Source organism: Mustela nigripes, chromosome 2 (genome assembly GCF_022355385.1).
Source record: "Mustela nigripes isolate SB6536 chromosome 2, MUSNIG.SB6536, whole genome shotgun sequence".
NCBI classification, from domain to species: Eukaryota; Metazoa; Chordata; class Mammalia; order Carnivora; family Mustelidae; genus Mustela; species Mustela nigripes.
Window position 1 is genome coordinate 17,150,793 of NC_081558.1, and position 17,971 is coordinate 17,168,763.

General features: G+C 46.2%; 1 protein-coding gene across 3 annotated transcripts in view; it reads left to right on the forward strand.

Annotated features, from left to right (window-relative positions):
• The window catches only part of KLHL18 (kelch like family member 18), a 53,846-nt gene that overhangs the window by 22,198 nt on the left and 13,677 nt on the right, over positions 1-17,971 (forward strand). For all 3 annotated transcript variants that reach the window (XM_059389596.1, XM_059389597.1, XM_059389598.1), the window contains 3 exons: positions 9,067-9,197; positions 11,574-11,714; positions 16,272-16,470. In XM_059389596.1, coding sequence (XP_059245579.1) covers positions 9,067-9,197; positions 11,574-11,714; positions 16,272-16,470 — 471 coding nt within the window. The remainder of the gene's footprint in view (positions 1-9,066; positions 9,198-11,573; positions 11,715-16,271; positions 16,471-17,971) is intronic.

A 17,971-nucleotide genomic window follows, 5' to 3' on the forward strand; every position in this document is an offset into this window, starting at 1 on the left:
ATCAGCACAAATCCATCCCTCCAAACAGGACCCAGGATTGGCAGCAACATCAGCATGGTCTGCACAGGTCTGCACACCTTTTTCCCCACTGGAATTTCAGGAAATTGGGATGACCGTGGTGATTAGGTCAAATGACATTCATAGCAACCATTTTCATACTCCTTTATATTTGATCTTCTTTAAAACTCCCGAGAAGTCAGAGGAATAGGAATGACGTCATAAGTTGGGAAGCCAAGGACAGAAGAGACCTGTATGAGGTGACCTTGCTGGTACCTGCTGGTACAGGGCTTCTGGCTTCCGTGTGCACCACACCACCTGTCTGGCAGCGGTGCGCACCACCCCAGCTCCCAGCCCTTCTCTTCCTCCCGGCGTCCCCTTGCTTCTCTTCCTTTCTGTACTTTCCTTCTGCTGCCTTGCTGTGGCATCTTCTTCTAGATGAGACTTAAATGTTAGAATTTCTCTTAAACCCTCTTCGGTCTCTGAGCTCTCTCCCTCAGTGACCTCTTCTGGTCTCAACCTGACAACTCCCAAAGGTGTCATTTGAGCCTAGTCTCCCATCTCTCTGTGTTCCAGACGTACCCGTCCACTTCCTACACAGTATCTCTGCTTGGATGCCTCCCAGGCACGTGGTGGCATCTTGTCCAAAACTTGACTCGATCTTCTACCCGCAAGCTAGCCCCTCTCTGTCATCTGTGACCTTAAGTGAATGGCAACTCCCAGTTCATGCTCTCCCTGCAGAGTGGCCCCGTTGCTTTGGAGACCCTTCCTTAGTACTGTTGCCTGGTTTCCTAATACTCTTAAAGCAAAACGTAGAGTTCTTGAGTACCATATCTACTTTTCCAGCTTCACATCACATCACTTTCCTTTTCATATCTATCCTTGCATCACGGAGGCCACTTTGATTTTTAACATTTATCGAGGAATAGTGTGTGTTCCGTGATTTTTAAAAAAGCAAGTATAGAGAAGTTGAAGCACATGTGCATTTAAGCTACCCATTGACTTTTTTTCTTTTTTTTTAAGATTTTATTTATTTATTTATTTGACAGACAGAGATCACAAGTAGGCAGAGAGGCAGGCAGAGAGAGAGAGAGAAGCAGGCTTCCTACCCAGCAGGGAGCCCGATGTGGGGCTCCATCCTAGGAACCTGAGATCATGACCTGAGCTGAAGTCAGAGGCTTTAACCCACTGAGCCACCCAGGCGCCCCCACAGGCTTCATAATTTAAAAAATATATGGAGGAGCCCTATAGGTGAGCAGGAATGCTTCAGTCTCCTCTTCAGATCCTACTGTGCAGAGCCCCTGCTTAGAAAGAGGTTTTGCATCCACTCTTTGTAGAATCCAAGTGGCATGAGTGCTGAGTCTTTGCTGCAGTTTTAGTGGAGGCTGTTTGGGCTCTTGGCTGGAGTTGTTTGTTTTTCCCCTTGGAAGCCGATTTGGAGGTGTTTATGTACCCAGGAAGTCCTGTGATTGCCCCTAATTTGCTTTGTAGAGGCTAGTCATTGCATATCGTCCCCCAGTGGTTAAGTGGCTGGTGCTGGTACACAATGCTTACAAAGTGGCAGTGTGAGCACAGGCACCAGGTGTCTGCTGCGTGCACAGAGACCTGATGCCCTGATCCAGCCCAGGCAGCTTCTGTATGTGGTCATGAGTTGAACTTGTTCAGCTCAAAGTGTTTCATTATACCAGATTCACTTCTTTCCTTCTGCCCTAGCTTGGACTTGGTACCTGACTCTTTCCAATACTTGAAATGTACGGTCTGATTCCATTCTAAGGGTAATACTTTTATAACAGGTATTGTCTGAGGGTGGACATAGCAGAATGTGATTAAAGGTAGGGATGTGTTCCAAGTAGTATTGCCCTTTCTGAGCAGCCGATTATATGTTGCTCATTAATTATTTTTCTGTAAATTCTGTTGCATCATTTCACATTTCTTTGCCACCTTAGGAATGGAGAATTGAGGAGATTTGAGGTAACAGTATAATTGCAGATCTATTACTGGAGAAAGTAGCCTTTGCATGGGCCTGTGTAATTCAAGATGTTAAAATAGGGACCACACGTGTCCTCCTATGTAGGTCATAATTTATAGTATTTAATCAGTAATAAAAGAATGTTTCTATTTCCCATTTTCTTGGTCCCCTTTTTAGTTTATTTTTTATTTATATGTTTTTTTTTAAGATTTATTTACTTATTTATTTATTTTGAGAGAGAGAGAGAGAGAGAGAGAGAACATACAAGTGAGAGGAGCAGAGAGAGAGAGAGAATCTCAAAGCAGACTCTGCTTTGATTATGGGTCTTAATCTCACAACCCTGAAATTGCTACCTGGGCCGAAACCAAGAGTGAGATGCTCAACCAACTGTGCCACCCAGGGGCCCCTGTCCCTTTTTTTAAGTGAACTTTTTACTTTGAGATAATTTGTAGATTCACATGTAGTTATCTGAAATAATAGCAGTGAGAGCCTGTGTACCCTTTGCCCAGTTTCCCCCATGGTAATGGCTTATAAAACTGTAGTACAACATCACAACTAGGGTATTGATACTAATTTAATCCACCACTCTTATTCAGATTTCCCCAGCTTTACTTTTATTCACTGGTGTATATGTGTGTATTTAATTCTGTATAATTTTTATCGTGTGTAGGTTTTTTATTATTTCAAAAATTTCCCAATTGGCTGAGAACTTGAGCAGGGAGGAGGCGTGTTATTTACTGGATCCCTCTCAAGCTTCATTAGTAAACAGCTCAAGCATAAATCCTTCTCTTTCATATAAAAGGCAAGTTATGTAACTTCAAAATCTTGATTTCTTCTTCTACAAAACAAAATTCACAGCAGCTACTTAATGTAGAAGGTTGCCATGAGGACTAAAATGAGAAAAGAATGCATAATGGGTACTTAGGAAAAAAAGAACTCAATAAATGATCATCTTTTTTGAGTGACTTTTTATACTGAGATTATAAATGAGAGTATTTGGGTTTTTAAATTTTTTTTTATTTTGTTTTTATTTTCTTTATTTATTTGACAGAGGTCACAAGTAAGCAGAGAGGCAGGCAGAGAGAGAGAGGGAGCAGGCTCCCTGCTGAGCAGAGAACCCGATGCAATGCAGGGCTCTATGCGATGCGGGGCTCGATCCCAGGACCCTGGGAACATGACCCGAGCCGAAGGCAGGGGCTTTAACCCACTGAGCCACCCAGGTGCCCCAGTATTTGTTTTTTTTTTTAAACTTTTCACAAAAATGTGATATCCTAGGATTATAGAATTGGTAGGTCCCTTAATAGTTTTGGAACTGGTGAAGGACATCCCTAAACATTCTTAGATGACAGGTTCTTCTTAATCTTTATAATAAACTAAAGTCTGCCCCCCTATCACATCTAGATCTGCCCTCATCCATGTGATGACCCTTTTAGGGTTTGAGGATAGCTACTGTATCCCCCCTCCCCCATTACATTTTACAAATAAGCTCTCCTTAACCATTCCTCTTAAGATGTAGCTTCCAGACCTTTTCCTACCTTGGTCTCCCTCTTGTAGATATAGACATATTTGTTCTTCCCTTTAACAGAATGCAGAATCCAGTTGTAATCTGGCTAGCATATCCCAAGATAGGTCTGCCCTCTCTTTAGCTGAGCTTTTTGGGGAAACCAGGTCACCTAGTTTATGCATGTACAGTTTGTTCTTTTGTCTTCTCCTTTCCAGATGAAAAATAAATGCATGACAATTTAACACAACTAATCGAACACACATTTTAAGCCCTGTGCCATTAAAATGATAGTAAGAGGGAGAGGAGATGTCAGCAAATGATAGATCAATAGAATGTTGAAGCCAGAAAGTCTGAAGTGTGATGAACTTTGAGGGCCAGAGGAACTGAAAGTGCCTGCTGGGGGAGAAATAAAGAAGAAAGAGGACTTATAATGCAGAACCCTGGAATAATTCCAAAATTGGAGAAGCAAAATACTGAAAACAGGAAGATTAGTTGAAAGTCTGTGTGAAAAGCAATTAGTTGTCTACAGCTCCTCCCCCACTTTGCCAGGAGACAGGAGTTTTAGTCTTCCATATTGAACCGAGGGTATACCAAGCATAGAAGAGAGGAAATAGACTATGGAGCAGAACTTAAGGGCTTTAAGGCAAAGTCTAAATAGTGAATGGAAGGTGGCTCATACCCCCTCTCTCACCCAGTTTCCAGAATACCTACAGGCAAGCGCTCCCATGCAAGAGATTGGAAGATCTGTCTCTGATAAGTTTGCCCCAGAGAAAAAGTCCCAAAGATACTGCTTTTAGCAGTCCTCAGCAAAATGGCAGGTTCTTGCTTGATCACCCTGATGTGAAGTCCACAAGTTGATGAGCCTAGCCACCCCCTCAAAAACTTTCAACTTCTAAAAATATGAACAGATAGCCAAGTGTCACAAGGCATTTAAAGCAAGCCGCTAGAATAAAAGACAGAGACTAAAACAAATGGGGAAAAAGAACTCAGAGAAAACAGTAAAAGCAGGGAGAAGGAGAAAAAGATGAAAAAATTTAACTGTAATATCTTGACAAAAACAAATGGGGGGGAAGGAACCCAGAGGAAAAGGAAACTCAGGAACTCAGGAAACTCAGGAAAAGGAACTCAGAGGAATGAAAAACCAAGGAGGAGGAGGAGAAAAAGAAAAAAAAATAATATCTTGAGAGAGGTTAGAGAAAATACAGCATCCATGAAAGAGAAATAAGAGTCTTTCAATAAAAAGTGGGGTGGGACACCTTCAGAAAACAAGAAAGACCTCTTGGAAATTAAAAATACCATAGCCTTATAAAAAGCTACAACACAGAGATATTGAAAGATAAAGTTGAAGAATCCCAGGAGATAGACCCAATGAAAGAGGTGGGAAATGGGGAACAGGTGAAAAAATGCAAGATTGTTCCAAGAGGCCTAACACCTGACTCATGGAAATTTCAGAAGAGAAAAAATAGACAATAGAGAGGAGGAAATTATCAAAGAAATAAGATGGAAAAGCATTCCCAGAACTAAAATAAAGTCTATAGGTTGAGACAGCACCATGAATGAAAGGACACCAAGGTATTACCCCGTGAGAGTTCAGAACTCTGAAGATAAAGAGAAAGCACTAGAAGCTTCTAGAGAGAACAGTCACATACTAAGTATTAATGTTCAGAACGGCATTAAATTTCTCAAAAGCAACAAAGTAGAAGACAGTGGAGTAATACCTTCAGAATTCTGATATAAGAACTATCCCCCAACTTAGAATTTTATAGCCAGCTAAACTATCATCCAGGTTGAAGGCTAACAAAGACATTTTCAGACATATTGTGTATATGCCTTTTGATTGTGTGTTACTATAAGAATGTATTTGGAGGACACCCGGGTGGCTCATACAGGTGAACTCCTGCCTTTAGCTCAGGCTGTGATCCCCTGCTCAGCGGGGAGCCTGCTCTCCCTCCACCTCTGCCCCTACCCTCTGCTTGTGCATGCATGCATCTCTCTCTCTCTCTCAAATAAATAAAATCTTAAAAAAAAAAAAAAAAAAAGAACAAAGCACAAAACAGTTCTTTGAGGGAAAAAAAATATGTATTTGGTTTTTTTCCCTGGTTCCTGGCACAGAACTTCTAAAACCCTTGGAATTTCCTGAGTGGTAGGGGTGATAAGAGCATCTTTTATTATAATATTTGGTCTTTGTTCCCAGTTCCCGACACAAGAGCTTCTAAGACCCTTGGAATTTCCTGAGTGAGAGGTGCCTCCTTTGTTTTTCATAACAAACCTCTTTCAACCACACCTGAGTTTATGCTAATAAGGTGACTCTCTGTGGACCCCTGGAAAACTTCAGGATAAGGCTGGTTGCCAGAGGGGGCAACCATGTGATTAGAGGGTTGGAACTTCAGTCCCAACCTTTGACCTCTGGGGAGCTTCCAGGTTGGTGAACATAGCCACGAGTGGGGAGGGTGGCACACCTCAGTTCCACAGGGACAGAAGATCCTGTGCTCAGGACCCTTCTAGACCCTGCCCTATGTACCTCTTTAGCTGCCTGTTCTTTTGTATCCTTTGTGATAAACCAGTAACAGTAAGTAAACTATTTTCCCTGAAGTTCATTGAGCCATTTTGCCAAATTATCACACCTGAGGAGGGAGTTGTGGGAAATACTCTTATCCCCACCCCTTCCCTGACTTTATACCCAATTGCTCGGTAGTACAAGTGGCTCAGGCTCGCAGTTGGTATCTGAAGCAGAGGTGGTCTTGTGAGACTGAGCCCTTAACCTGCACTAACTCCAAGTAGTTCATGCTAGATTCGAATTATAAGGATACCAATTGGTGTCTGGAGAGTTGGAAAATTGGTTTTTGTGTGTCAGAGTGCTGTGAGTAAAAACAGTTTGTAGGATACCTTTTCTTAGGCAGCTCTGCTAGAAGATGCTTTTCATCAGAACAGGGAATAAATGAAGAAGAAGACTCAATGGGCTTCAGGAAACGGGTTCTAGTGTAGATGAGGTGAAAGGGATTCCTGTAAGGACAGAGTTCTGGTAGGGATGCCTCCAGGACAACCAGAAACATACTGCTAGGGTGCCGGATTGAATGTATTAAAAGGAGTTCTATACTTCCTTTTTATCTCCAGGGAAAAAATTATACAAGAAAAGAAATGTAATCATAGCATACATCATGGCTTGGCTACAAATAATATTCACATAGACCTAATAATGCAACCCTTAATTTAAACAAATGCAGACATAATTATATTGGAAAGACAGAGGAAGTAAGTGGAGTTTTATGTGAAGAGAATGTTAGAACAAAATCCTGATCTTCCATCACAGAAATTAAGTAGCTAATATAATAGTTATCTTTTGCTGTCTAACCAAAAATTACTCCAAAACTTAGTGACTTAAAACAATTAATATTTATTATCTCACAGCTTCAGACTTCAGAAGTAGCTTGCAGTCCGAGTGCCACCTTGGGCTACATTCATCTGAAGGCTTGACTAGAGCTGGAGGGGCCTCTTCTAGGCTCACTCAGGTAGCGGTAGGAAGAAGCCTCAGTTCCTTTTCACATGGCTCTCCTCAGGTTATGTTGTTTTCTGGCTCCCCCAAGAGCGAGTGATCTGGGAGAGACAATAAAAGGAATGTGCAGTTGCCTGTGTATTTATTTACTTATTTTAAAGATTTTATTTACTTATTTGAGAGAGATTGAGACGGGGACCAAGAGAGCACGAGCAGAGGAAAGAGGTAGAGGGAGAAGCAGGCTTCCCACTGAGCAGGGAGCCCGATGTGGGGCTCAGTCCCAGGACCCTGGATCATGACCTGAGCCGAAGGCAGATGCTAAACCGACTGAGCCACCCAGGCGCCCCATGCAGTGCCTTTTATGACCCAGCCACGAATGTAACATGCATTCAAGTGACACCATCACTTCTGTGTATTCTGTCAGCCGCACTGACCAACCCCGAGACAGTGTGCAAGGAGATTGCCCAGTGGGGTGAGGGCCAGGAGGCAGGGATCATTCAGGGCTCTTTGGAGACATGCTCCCACAAGTCATAACCAGAAGTGAAAATTCAAGAACTACTATTATAGGCACATTGCTTAGAAAGATGGAGATGGGGATGCACGTGTGCCTCAGTCAATTAAGCCTCCAGCTCTTAATTTTGGCTCAAGTCATGATCTCAGAGTCATGGGATGAAGCTCCGCCCACCGCAGGGAGTCAGCTTGAGGATTCTCTCCCTCTGCCCCTTCGCCTTCCTCCCCCTGCTTACTCATGCTCACTCTCTCTCTCAAAGAGATAAATAAATCTCATTAAAAAAGAAAAAAAAAAGGAAAGAAAGAAAGGTGGAGATATATACCAGAAGAAAGAGGTGGCCCCTGAGAGCAGGAATCAGGGAAACTGCTGGTTTTAGAAACTTAGTAGAACAACTTTAAGAAATAGTTCTGTGTTTTACTATGATTTTTTGTTTAATTATGAAAACCTCCAAAGCACACAGCCATTTCATGTCCCCAACACCGGTAGATGAGCCACACATGGATTTTGTGAGGAACTCATCGAATCTGAGTCAGTCTTCATCGATCCTTTGGTATTTGAAAGATTGTGTGATCTTGAAGGACAGCTTACAGATAATAAACGGAAAGTGATGAAAAAGAGACCTTAGTGACAGGACCTGAACTAGAATCCTTGAGTAAATGTGACCAAGAAGAGCTGGTATCAGGTAGTGAGGTGCTCTGGCATTTTACTAATGTGGAATCTGGGGGGTGGAGGGAGACTGTTTTGTTCTTTCTGAAGACTAGAAAGTTCTTAAGTGGAAATGTTTACATGGCTGGAAGCTATAAATGGCAAAGCTTGTTAAAAGGACTATCCTTTTGGCAGATAGTTGGAAAGCACATTATGGGACTCCCCAGGCTAAGTATGTGTCTGTTGGGAGGGTTCGATACAAGTTGGAGGGAATCTGCCTCTGTCCCCATGTGACCTGAGACCTGTGGACTGTGCGTGTGCGGGGCACCAGTAGTACACAGTACCAGTCATTTGAGCTGCTTGCTGCTGGGGCCATTTTCCTAAGAGGAACTCTGGCCTCCTTGTAGCAACCCGCAGCCCGGTTGTTGCCCCCGGACCCCCCAACACTTGTGCCCACCATGCCTGCTCTGTCCTTCAGTGCCCGTATTCAAGTCTGGTCTTGTTTCTTCTTTTTCTTCCTGTCACTGTGTATTTACTCTTCTGGAGGAGCCTACTGTCAGGAGTTCCTGGGTTCATGGACAGTTTGTCTCCTCCATCTGCCTTTAATAAAACTGGGATCGGGATCATGTGTTAGAGATGTCAGGTCTCTGAGTTGGTGGGGAGTCAGGAACAGGGCAGTGAGACTGCATATAAGTAAAAACTAGCACTGGAAGCATTCGGGCTTTCTTTTTTTTTTTTTTTTTACCATTTTAACGCCCATGAAACTGTGTTGTTTGCATTCTTCCCCTGTCACCGAGTATGTGGATGGAACTGATCAGCTCAGCTGTCATGTACTGGGATGCCTCCGGTGCCATTGCGACAGGCAGGGGCTTAGCGGGGCAAAGGGCCGGTCAGGTTTTGTATTTGCAATACTCAGTATCTCTCTTTGTATTTCTCTTTGCCCACAGATTGGAGACCACAAATTTAGTGCCCACCGGATCGTCTTAGCAGCCTCTATCCCGTACTTCCATGCTATGTTTACAAATGACATGATGGAGTGCAAGCAGGATGAGATTGTAATGCAAGGAATGGACCCCAGGTACTCAGCTTCTCCACTGGGTCTCTCGGTCTTCAGGTTCCCAGGCTCAGCTTCAGCCCCGTGCATGATGCCGTTGGCGGGCCTGTGGCGGGACATAGCACTGTTGGAGCGACACGTTTAATAGGAGCTAGCACCAAGATATTTTTTTATAACGAGGACTGGGTACAAATGTGGTGAGACGTTATCCTTTGCCCTTTTCTGTGCTAACCGTTCTAGCTGATGAAATAGTTTTCCAAATGAGGGTCTTCATTCTGTATTCTCCCCAGGTGTCTCATACAGTGTTGGCCATTAGAACTTCCGGCGCTGATGGGAATGTTGCATTTTTACTCTCCAGAATGGTGACCACTATATGTAGCTATATGTAGCTACTGAGCATTTGAATTTTAACTAGTGGGATTAAATAAATGAATTATATGTTTTACTTAATTTTAAAATTAACTTTAGCTTAATTTGAAATTGCCGTGTATGGCTCGTAGCTGCTATATGGGACAACACAGATTCAGAAAATGGCAAAATTGTGGTTATTGAATGATTGAGAAAATTGAAGCCCAAAGAGGGCAAGCCCAAAAGTTATCCCATCTAAATGCCTTTCAGTGTCCAAGACAGCCCTCCCTAGCAGGCAGTTCCAGGCCCCAAACGTCAGTGCTGCCAAAGCTGAGATAGTCTGCCCTAGATGAATTTTAGAGGCAGGAGGCAATACCATAACTGCTGAAATCATGTCATCAGGCACTTACTTAACGTTGTCCTGACATGCAAAGTCACTTACTAATGGATGCTGTTCGTGGAAATACCTTGCTAATTACTGTATGAAGACTTTATATAAACATATTCCATAGTATGCCTTTTTGGGCCTTGAAAAGGAGAAGGATGTTTATGTGACTGATTCTGTGTTTGATTTTGTGGCAAGTCTATGAACTGAGGCTGTATGTTTATAACCTAGGCTCTATCCAAGGGTCTGCTGTACCCCTACTTATGTGCCTGGCCCTGTTCGGAGGTCTGGGAATGCAGTAGCCGACGAGACACCCAGGGTGACTCAGGGCAGTGACATTTTTGTTGGAGGAGAAACAATAAAGCAATGATTCTGTGACATCAGCCAGTAACCTGTCATTTGTTTGCTGCCTTCTTAATCTCACCATGGTGGGAACTGGGGGTGAAGGAGCTGGGAACAGTAGTAACCTCTGGATGATTGCAGTGATCTGCCTCAGCACGTGGAGGCATTTTATATCCCCACTGCAAGGCAGAAATCTCAGGCCAGCTACTTCTAAGGAAAGACACAGAAGGAGGTCTGCAAGGACACTTGTGCGCTCTCTTCTCTGAGGTCTGTGTCTGAAGGAGCTGTGCTCATCGTCTATGCACAGTCCAAGTGCTTCATTTTTCAGAGGTAGACTGAGCACCTGTCATGTGTGCGGCTGTAAGCACTGAGCTATAGCACAGAGAAAACAGTGCCTCTGAGTGTGCCTCTAGTCCTGGGGATCGGGCCATAACCATAACCGCACATGTGCAGGATAGGGCTGGCAAACGAGACCAGGTTGAGAAAAGTAAAGTGAATGATGGTGGAGGTCTGTGCTATTCCAGGGTGATAAAGGAAGGCCTCTGTGATGAGGTGACATTTGAGCCGAGACCTTTATTAAAGTGAGGGAGTGAGCCGCCTGGTGACAGAGCCCTCCAGACGGAGCAGACGGTACAGAGACCCTGCGGTGAGAATGTATTCGGCATGTTGGTCTAGAGTGAGGGCTAGGAGTGGAAGGCATTGAGGTCAGAGCCGGAGAGGGGCCAGACCACATACAGCCGAGACGGAACTGGGAGTTCTTTCCCTGTGGGAATTGAAAGGCAGAAAAATTTGTCGGCCTCTCATTCTGGAAATGTATCCCAAAGAAATAATAAAAACACTATTTGTGATGGCAGTAAGAAGTTACTAGCTACGAGGCCTACCAGTAAAGGAAATAAATTACGGCGTGTTTACATGTTGAAATACTGTATAGCAGCCACTAAAAATGATAAATGTGAAGACAGCGTAGCAGCATGGGAAAGGACTCAATAAGTATTGTGTGATTATCTGCGTACCATTTGTGCATGCGGGCAAATAGGCACTGAAAATGAACCCAAGAAAGTAACCACGGTTGACTCATTCAGTAGTGAGATTGTGGGTACTTGCTTTCTCATTTTAGAATTTTCTGTAATAAGATTATTTGGGCAATGAAGATGGCTTAAGAAGTAGAATGAGTCTTCGGCTCTGAGGAAGTCATTATTCCTGTCAGATTCTCGAAGGGCCTGGGCTCAATGGATGTTAGAGCGGGGCCCACACATTCCCCAGGTAGGCATGTCAGCTCAGCGAGGGCCAGAGTCTCTGAAGCGGCTCTTTCCTCCTTTCTCTAGCGCCCTGGAGGCTCTGATCAACTTCGCCTACAACGGCCACCTTGCCATTGACCAGCAGAACGTGCAGTCTTTGCTGATGGGCGCGAGCTTCCTGCAACTGCAGAGCATCAAGGACGCCTGCTGCACATTCCTTCGAGAACGGTGAGGCCCCGGACCCGGCCCATGGTGGGGAGCGCACCTGGGTCAGTCCTGGAAGCCCCTGCCAACTCGCTCCGTGAGGGAGTGAGCCTGCGAGCTGACTCTTCAGATCGCAGCCGAGCAGTGCCCGGTTCTTTGGGGTGAACCTTTGAGGAACATATTTATGGACCCCTGCCTCTGCCCTCTCCTGGCCTGACATGTACCTCTTCTTCTGGTCCTCCAGTCTGACCAGGGGCGGACTTAGCTGGCTGTTCTCACCAAACCGACAGATTCCATGCTGCTCACTCTTCCATAGCCCATCTCCTTCTTTGTGTGGATCCTTTCCCCTCCTTGAATATCTTGACTTCTTTTTCCTTCAGCTCTTTAGAGGGCCACCCAAATTTCACCTTCTGGAACTCTCTGTCCCCCTAAGTCTTCTGGAAGCAGTCACTGTGTGTTCTTTTAGGGTAAGGACCACAGAGTATATCCCTGCCTAGGTCCAGCATTCAGCAATGCCCCTTTGATGACTGAGCTGATAAGAAAGCTCTTTTTCCCCCTGAAGAGGGGGAGCTCTTAGCCATAAGGTCAAAGCTGCCCCTTAACCACTAGAGACTTGGGGGTGCAGGGTAGTGCTGGGCTTCACACAGTCTCTGTCTGTGGTGCTCTCTGAGGCCCGGCCTCCACCTGAGCTGCTGTGATCACAGGGTCCCTGGCCTGAAGACCAGCATTTTTCTTGTCTCAGATCTGCCCTCCTGAACCTCATTTCCTCTTAGAGCTGATGTTTCCCTGTCCCAGTCCAGCTCCCTTATCAGCTCTGTGGACCCCACCTGCTGTCCCTATCCTGCTCCCATGGTGCTCATGGACATCACCGAGCACTGCTGTGTGTGCAGCTAGTCTTAATAACCGTGGGTATGATGCTTAGCACACGGGGCAGTCTCTTCTGGGTGCAGGGTGAGTGGTTTCATCGTGAGATAGGTAGTCCTGTTTCAGGTTTTACAGATGAGACTACATAAAGACAGCATAGCCCCAGAGCCTGGCTTGACCCTGTGCTAGGATGGCTTCTGGGTCAGGCTGGACGATGCATGTGGGGGTATGAGGCACCCTGGCTCTCCTACTCACTCCTGAGCTGCTTAAGGATGTAGACCAGTCTTGGTTTATCTCTCTGTCCCCACAGAACTCAGAATGATTAAGTCGGCATTCTGGAAAGGATGCAGTTGGCCACTCTCACAAGGGGACAACAGCTCCACCTAGGGGCTTTCGAGGTCATCACTCAACACTGGACCCAGCTTTTGTTACAAAGAAGTGTCAACCAAAACTTGCTTAGAAAAGTGATTTTTAGACCAGTGGAGTTTTTACGTGCATCAGTGACATTTTAGGAAGACGCACTTAAGCACAAAGCCTGACCTTATGAGTCTGTCCTGTCCTGCAAGATCCCTTCTGAAGCCTCACTTCACACCTTATTCCTGTCTTCATTCCTTCGCACAGGCCCCAGAGACTTGACCTGCTTTCTGTTTTCCTTCCAGTAGTTACCATCACTGCCTCTGCTCCTTGGGGTGGTTCTCCCTGAGCCCGGCTGCAGAGTGTGTTAGGGCCCCCCCACCTGTCCCCATCCCATGTGCCCATATTCAAAAATAAGCATGTGGTCCCTTCATCGCCAAGCTGTGATCACTAGCGACTTGAGAGAAACCGTTCTGAGCAATAGTGGGAAACACAGGATTTCCCAGAGCACAGAGAAGCTGTAAAGCTGTCAGAGTTGTCCATGAGGTTGGAGTTGATTTTTTTTTTTCCTTGTGGTCCCTTTCCAAGTGTTCAGATGTATGGGCCTCCTTGTTTTTAGGTGAGCACTGGAGCTATGTATTCTCCAAAACTCTTCTCTCAGAATTGAATCAGAACCTCGGATGCATCAGTGAACCAAGCCAGTAACTTACTTAATTCAGGTCACTGCTTCCTGCCTCTGATAAAGCATTACCTCTTACTGCTGACAGAGTCAAGCTGTGCTGCAAGGAAGGTGGTTGCTGGTTGTGAGGTGGCTAATGAAAGATGGGGGTCTGTCTCCGCCCTTGGGGTTCATTTTCCCTCTTCTCTTCCTCCTGCTCCTGAATGGGGCCTTCTACTTCCCCACCAGCTGCCTCACATGCAGCTTCTCACATCTCATCGACATGAAAGCCCATTTCAGTTGAAGGTGTGTTTTGCTCTCCTTATTAGAGAGCCAAAGGCGAGGTACAGGAGTCCTAACCGGAGAGGGAGCAGATGGAAATGTGCACCAGGCAGCTACTTGGCCATCTTTCCCCACGGCTCTGGACTCTAACCAGTTCCCAGTCCATAGCACTGAAGCCTCCTCTTGAGCTGATGTTGCTGTGGCTGGGGTCAGCGAAGCACGTGGTGTAGAGGCCCAGGGAAGGTAGAAACTCACATCGGCCATATGTGTAAAGGCCTTTAAACAAGTCTCATTCAGTCCCTGTAAGTGCTCCAGGAGAAAGGTGGTATTTGATGACTGAGCTGACCTTCTGACCTTGAGCCCTGTGTTCTTCACTGGCTCTGCGGCCTTGCCTAGGTGTTAGTCAGTGCTCATGCTTCCTGGCCTTTGTGGAAATGCACACAGATTTCCAAAGCACTGGACCAAACCAGTTCAGGCTGGAAGGGAAGCAATAGCTTGTGGAATTTAGATTATCCCAAAGGCAGGCTCCTGAGGGACTCGGCCCTTCAGAGACTCTGCAGCTGGGGGACAGTGGTGACTGTTGACTAGCGAATATAACTCTGCCTGTTACTTTAAGCAGAGTGGTGGGGTGAGGCACCTGGGTGGCTCAGTCGGTTAAGTGACTGCCTTCAGGCTCAGGTCATGATCTTGACGTCCTTGGATCAAGCCTACCTCAGGCTCTCTGCTGGGTGGGAAGTCTGCTTCTCCCTCTCCCTGCCACTCCGCCTGCTTGTGCTAGCATGCTCTCTTTCTCTCTCTGTCAAATAAATAAAATCTTTAAAAATAAACAAACAAACAACATGGCAGGGAAGGAAAGCAGGCAGTCTAATAAAGAAAACCCGGGCCCCTTCCATCCGATAAACACCCTCTCCCTCCACAGATTATCAGTCACAAAGTCAAAACAAGAAAACCCCATCCTCAGGGTCTCCTGCTATCACCAAGATTTCAGAACCAATTTGGGTGCATTTGAAATTTTGTCAGATGCAGTAGTAGTAAGAAGAACAACCACGATAAAAAATTAAGACAGTAGCTGACTTTACGCCAAACACCATGCTGAGTGCTTTTGCCACATTCTTGCTTAAGCGTGGCCACAGGTGTGGGAGCTGGCTAGCTGTTATCCTTACCTTTTTCCAGGTGAAGCTGTTATGGACACTTGAGGAGCCCTCCGTGTCACCTGGTGGGACGCAGGGCCCGAATGTACCCAGATGGCCTCAGCGAGGGCAGGTCTGTCTCCAAGTCGTGGGAATGGATACGGGATTCATCCGCACCACCACTTGCTTGGAGAGGACTGGGAGCACATTCTTAGTTTCTCTGAGCCTCAGTTTTCCATCTAAAAGTGGAAATAATGATTGCTCTGTAGCGCTGTTGAAAAGGTTCTGGCTGGAGAAGTACTGGGTGCCCTGATGGTGCTGAGTGAGCGGTAGCTGCTGCTGTCGTTCCTAGGTGTCCTGTTAGACCCATAGAGTTTCTTGCCGTTGACAGAAGATGGAATGTAAGGATCCTGATGTTAGAGAAGTCATCTCTCTGCATGGTTTAATCTCTTATTCTAGGGGTATGTGGGTGGCTCAGTAGGTTAAGTGGCAGCCTTCAGCTCAGGTCATGATCCCAGGGTCATGGGATCGAGCCCCGTATCAGGCTCCCTGCTCAGCGGAGAGGCTGTTTCTCCTCTCCCTCTGTCTGCTGCTCTGCCTGCTTGTGCTCGCTCTGTCTGTTTCTGTCAAATAAATAAAGAAAATCTTCAAAAATTAAAAAAAAAAAAAACAATAAACTCTCATTCTACAACTTCAGTGCCCTCCTGGGGAACAGGTAGGTGTTCGACCAAGAGTATCAGTGGCTGGGGTGCCTGGGTGGCTCAGTTGGTTAAGCGTCTGCCTTTGGTTCAGGTCATGATCTCGGGATCCTGGGATCGAGCACCATATCAGGCTCCCTGCTTGGCGGGAGTCTGCTTCTCCCTCTCCTCCCCACTCATGCTCTCTCTCACCATCTCTGTCTGTCTCTCTCTTTCAAATAAATAAATAAGATCTTAAAAAAGAAGAAGAAGAATGCCAATGACCTAAGGGAAAGCAAACAGGTTTTCCAGTGCATATTCTTCTGCTGTCTTCATAGCTGCTTCCCAGGACTTCCCAGAGAGCTCATCCCCCCTAGATGCACTGAGCACGAGGTCCAAGAGGCAGGGACTGTGAGGATAAAACTGTCTTCATTGTAAACCTTCACAATGGAGTCCCTGAGCAGTGTACCTGGGATCGTGTAGGGAATTTGCAGCCAACCAGACAGCAAAGCTGGGTTTTCTGCATTCTTTAGCTCTCCCCAGAACCAACCTGAGAATGATCGAAGATACTATTCTTCCTCTAACTTTTTTTTCCCCTCTTTTCTAATGGCAAAAGTCTTCACCCCAAAAATTGCCTGGGCGTCCGCCAGTTTGCCGAGACCATGATGTGCGCCGTGCTGTATGACGCGGCCAACAGCTTCATCCACCAGCACTTCGTGGAGGTGTCCATGTCGGAAGAATTCCTGGCCCTGCCCTTGGAAGACGTGCTCGAGCTGGTGTCTCGGGACGAGCTGAACGTGAAGTCAGAGGAGCAGGTGTGTAGAGCGCGGTAGCCGTGTGCAGGGCACGTGGGGGCTGCCTCTCTAATCTTCTCTGTTTTTTTCATGAAGACCATAATGCATGTGCGGCTTGTTTATTATGGGTTTGTTTCATTATACTGTGTTCGTGTTTCATGAGAACTTTATATCCATTTCAGTGTCTAACATGCAGTGGATTTTTTTTAAAAGATCTTATTTATTTATTTGAGTGAGAGAGAGAGAGAGAGAGGATGAGCAGGGGGAGTGGGAGAAGGAGAAGCAGACTCCGTGCTGAGCAGGGAGCCCGATGTTGGGCTCAGGCCCGGGACTCTGGGATCATGACCTGAGCTAAAAGCAGATGCCTAACTGATTGAGCCACCCAGGCGCCCCTCAGTGGATTTTATCAACATCACACCCCTTATTCTTAGAAGTTCCAGTGATTTCCCATATTTACTATTAGAAATAATGCTGCCACTGGATATTAGCATAGATAATTCTTTAAAAGTCTTCCTCTAAAGGGGAGCAGAGCACTGGGGCAATTACTGGGGAGGAATATGAAGTTGGAAGGGATTGGTTTGTTTTTTAAGGTGAGAGAAATGGCAGTATATTTGACTACTGGTGGGAATTTTCCAGAAGAGAGGGAAGAGTCGGTGACGTAGGAGGAAAGGGAGAATGGCTGCTGGCGTGACGTCCTGGAGGAAGCAAGAGGAGGCTGAGTCGAGGGCTTAAGGGGTGTCCCTGCTGGGAGCACCAGCCACTCCCGTCCACCCCCGCGGAAGGGAGAACCTCCACAGCCAGGGGCACAGGGAGAAGCTGGCAAAGCCTGCTGACATTCTCTTCTGCTGCGTGTCTATTTTCTTAGCTGGGAATAAGGATCGGGAGGAGGGTGAGAAATGTGAGGGGAGATGAAAAGGCATGAGCCAGCCCTCTGGAAGCAGGAGAGGAAATAGATGACACCAGGGAAAGGAAGAGGGGCTTGGTGGGAAGTAGGGCCTGATGAGATTAGCAGCCACGAAGTTAGAATGGACCCACCAGGGGGTGCCAGGCTGGCTCTTGATCTGGGGTTGTGAGTCTGAGCTCGATGTTGGGCATAGAGATTACTAAAAAGAATAGATAAACTTTAAAAAATAAATAAATAAAAAGGAAAGGAAAGGACCAGCCAGCTCCTGCAGCGGCATATGCTGCTGTGGGGTCCACTTATGGAGCTGGACCTCACCAGGGAAGAGACTTTTTCCAGATGGGTGTGATTAAGGGAGGAAGGTGCACAGCATGAGTGCTGAGGGCACCCATCTCAGAACCCGCAGAGCCCATGCTGGGTGAGACCACACGGAGGAAGCAGGCCAGAGGGGCCCTGAGCGCAAGGTTGGGGGAGACGGAGCAGTGTCAGAGGCCTATTGACATCAGTTATGGAGGGGAAAGGATTGGAGGCAGTGGGGAGCACGGAAGAATGAAACCGATGGAAGAGGCAAAGCGTTTGAATGGCTAGGGTCCTCGAAGGACAAAGGAGACCTCTTGTGGG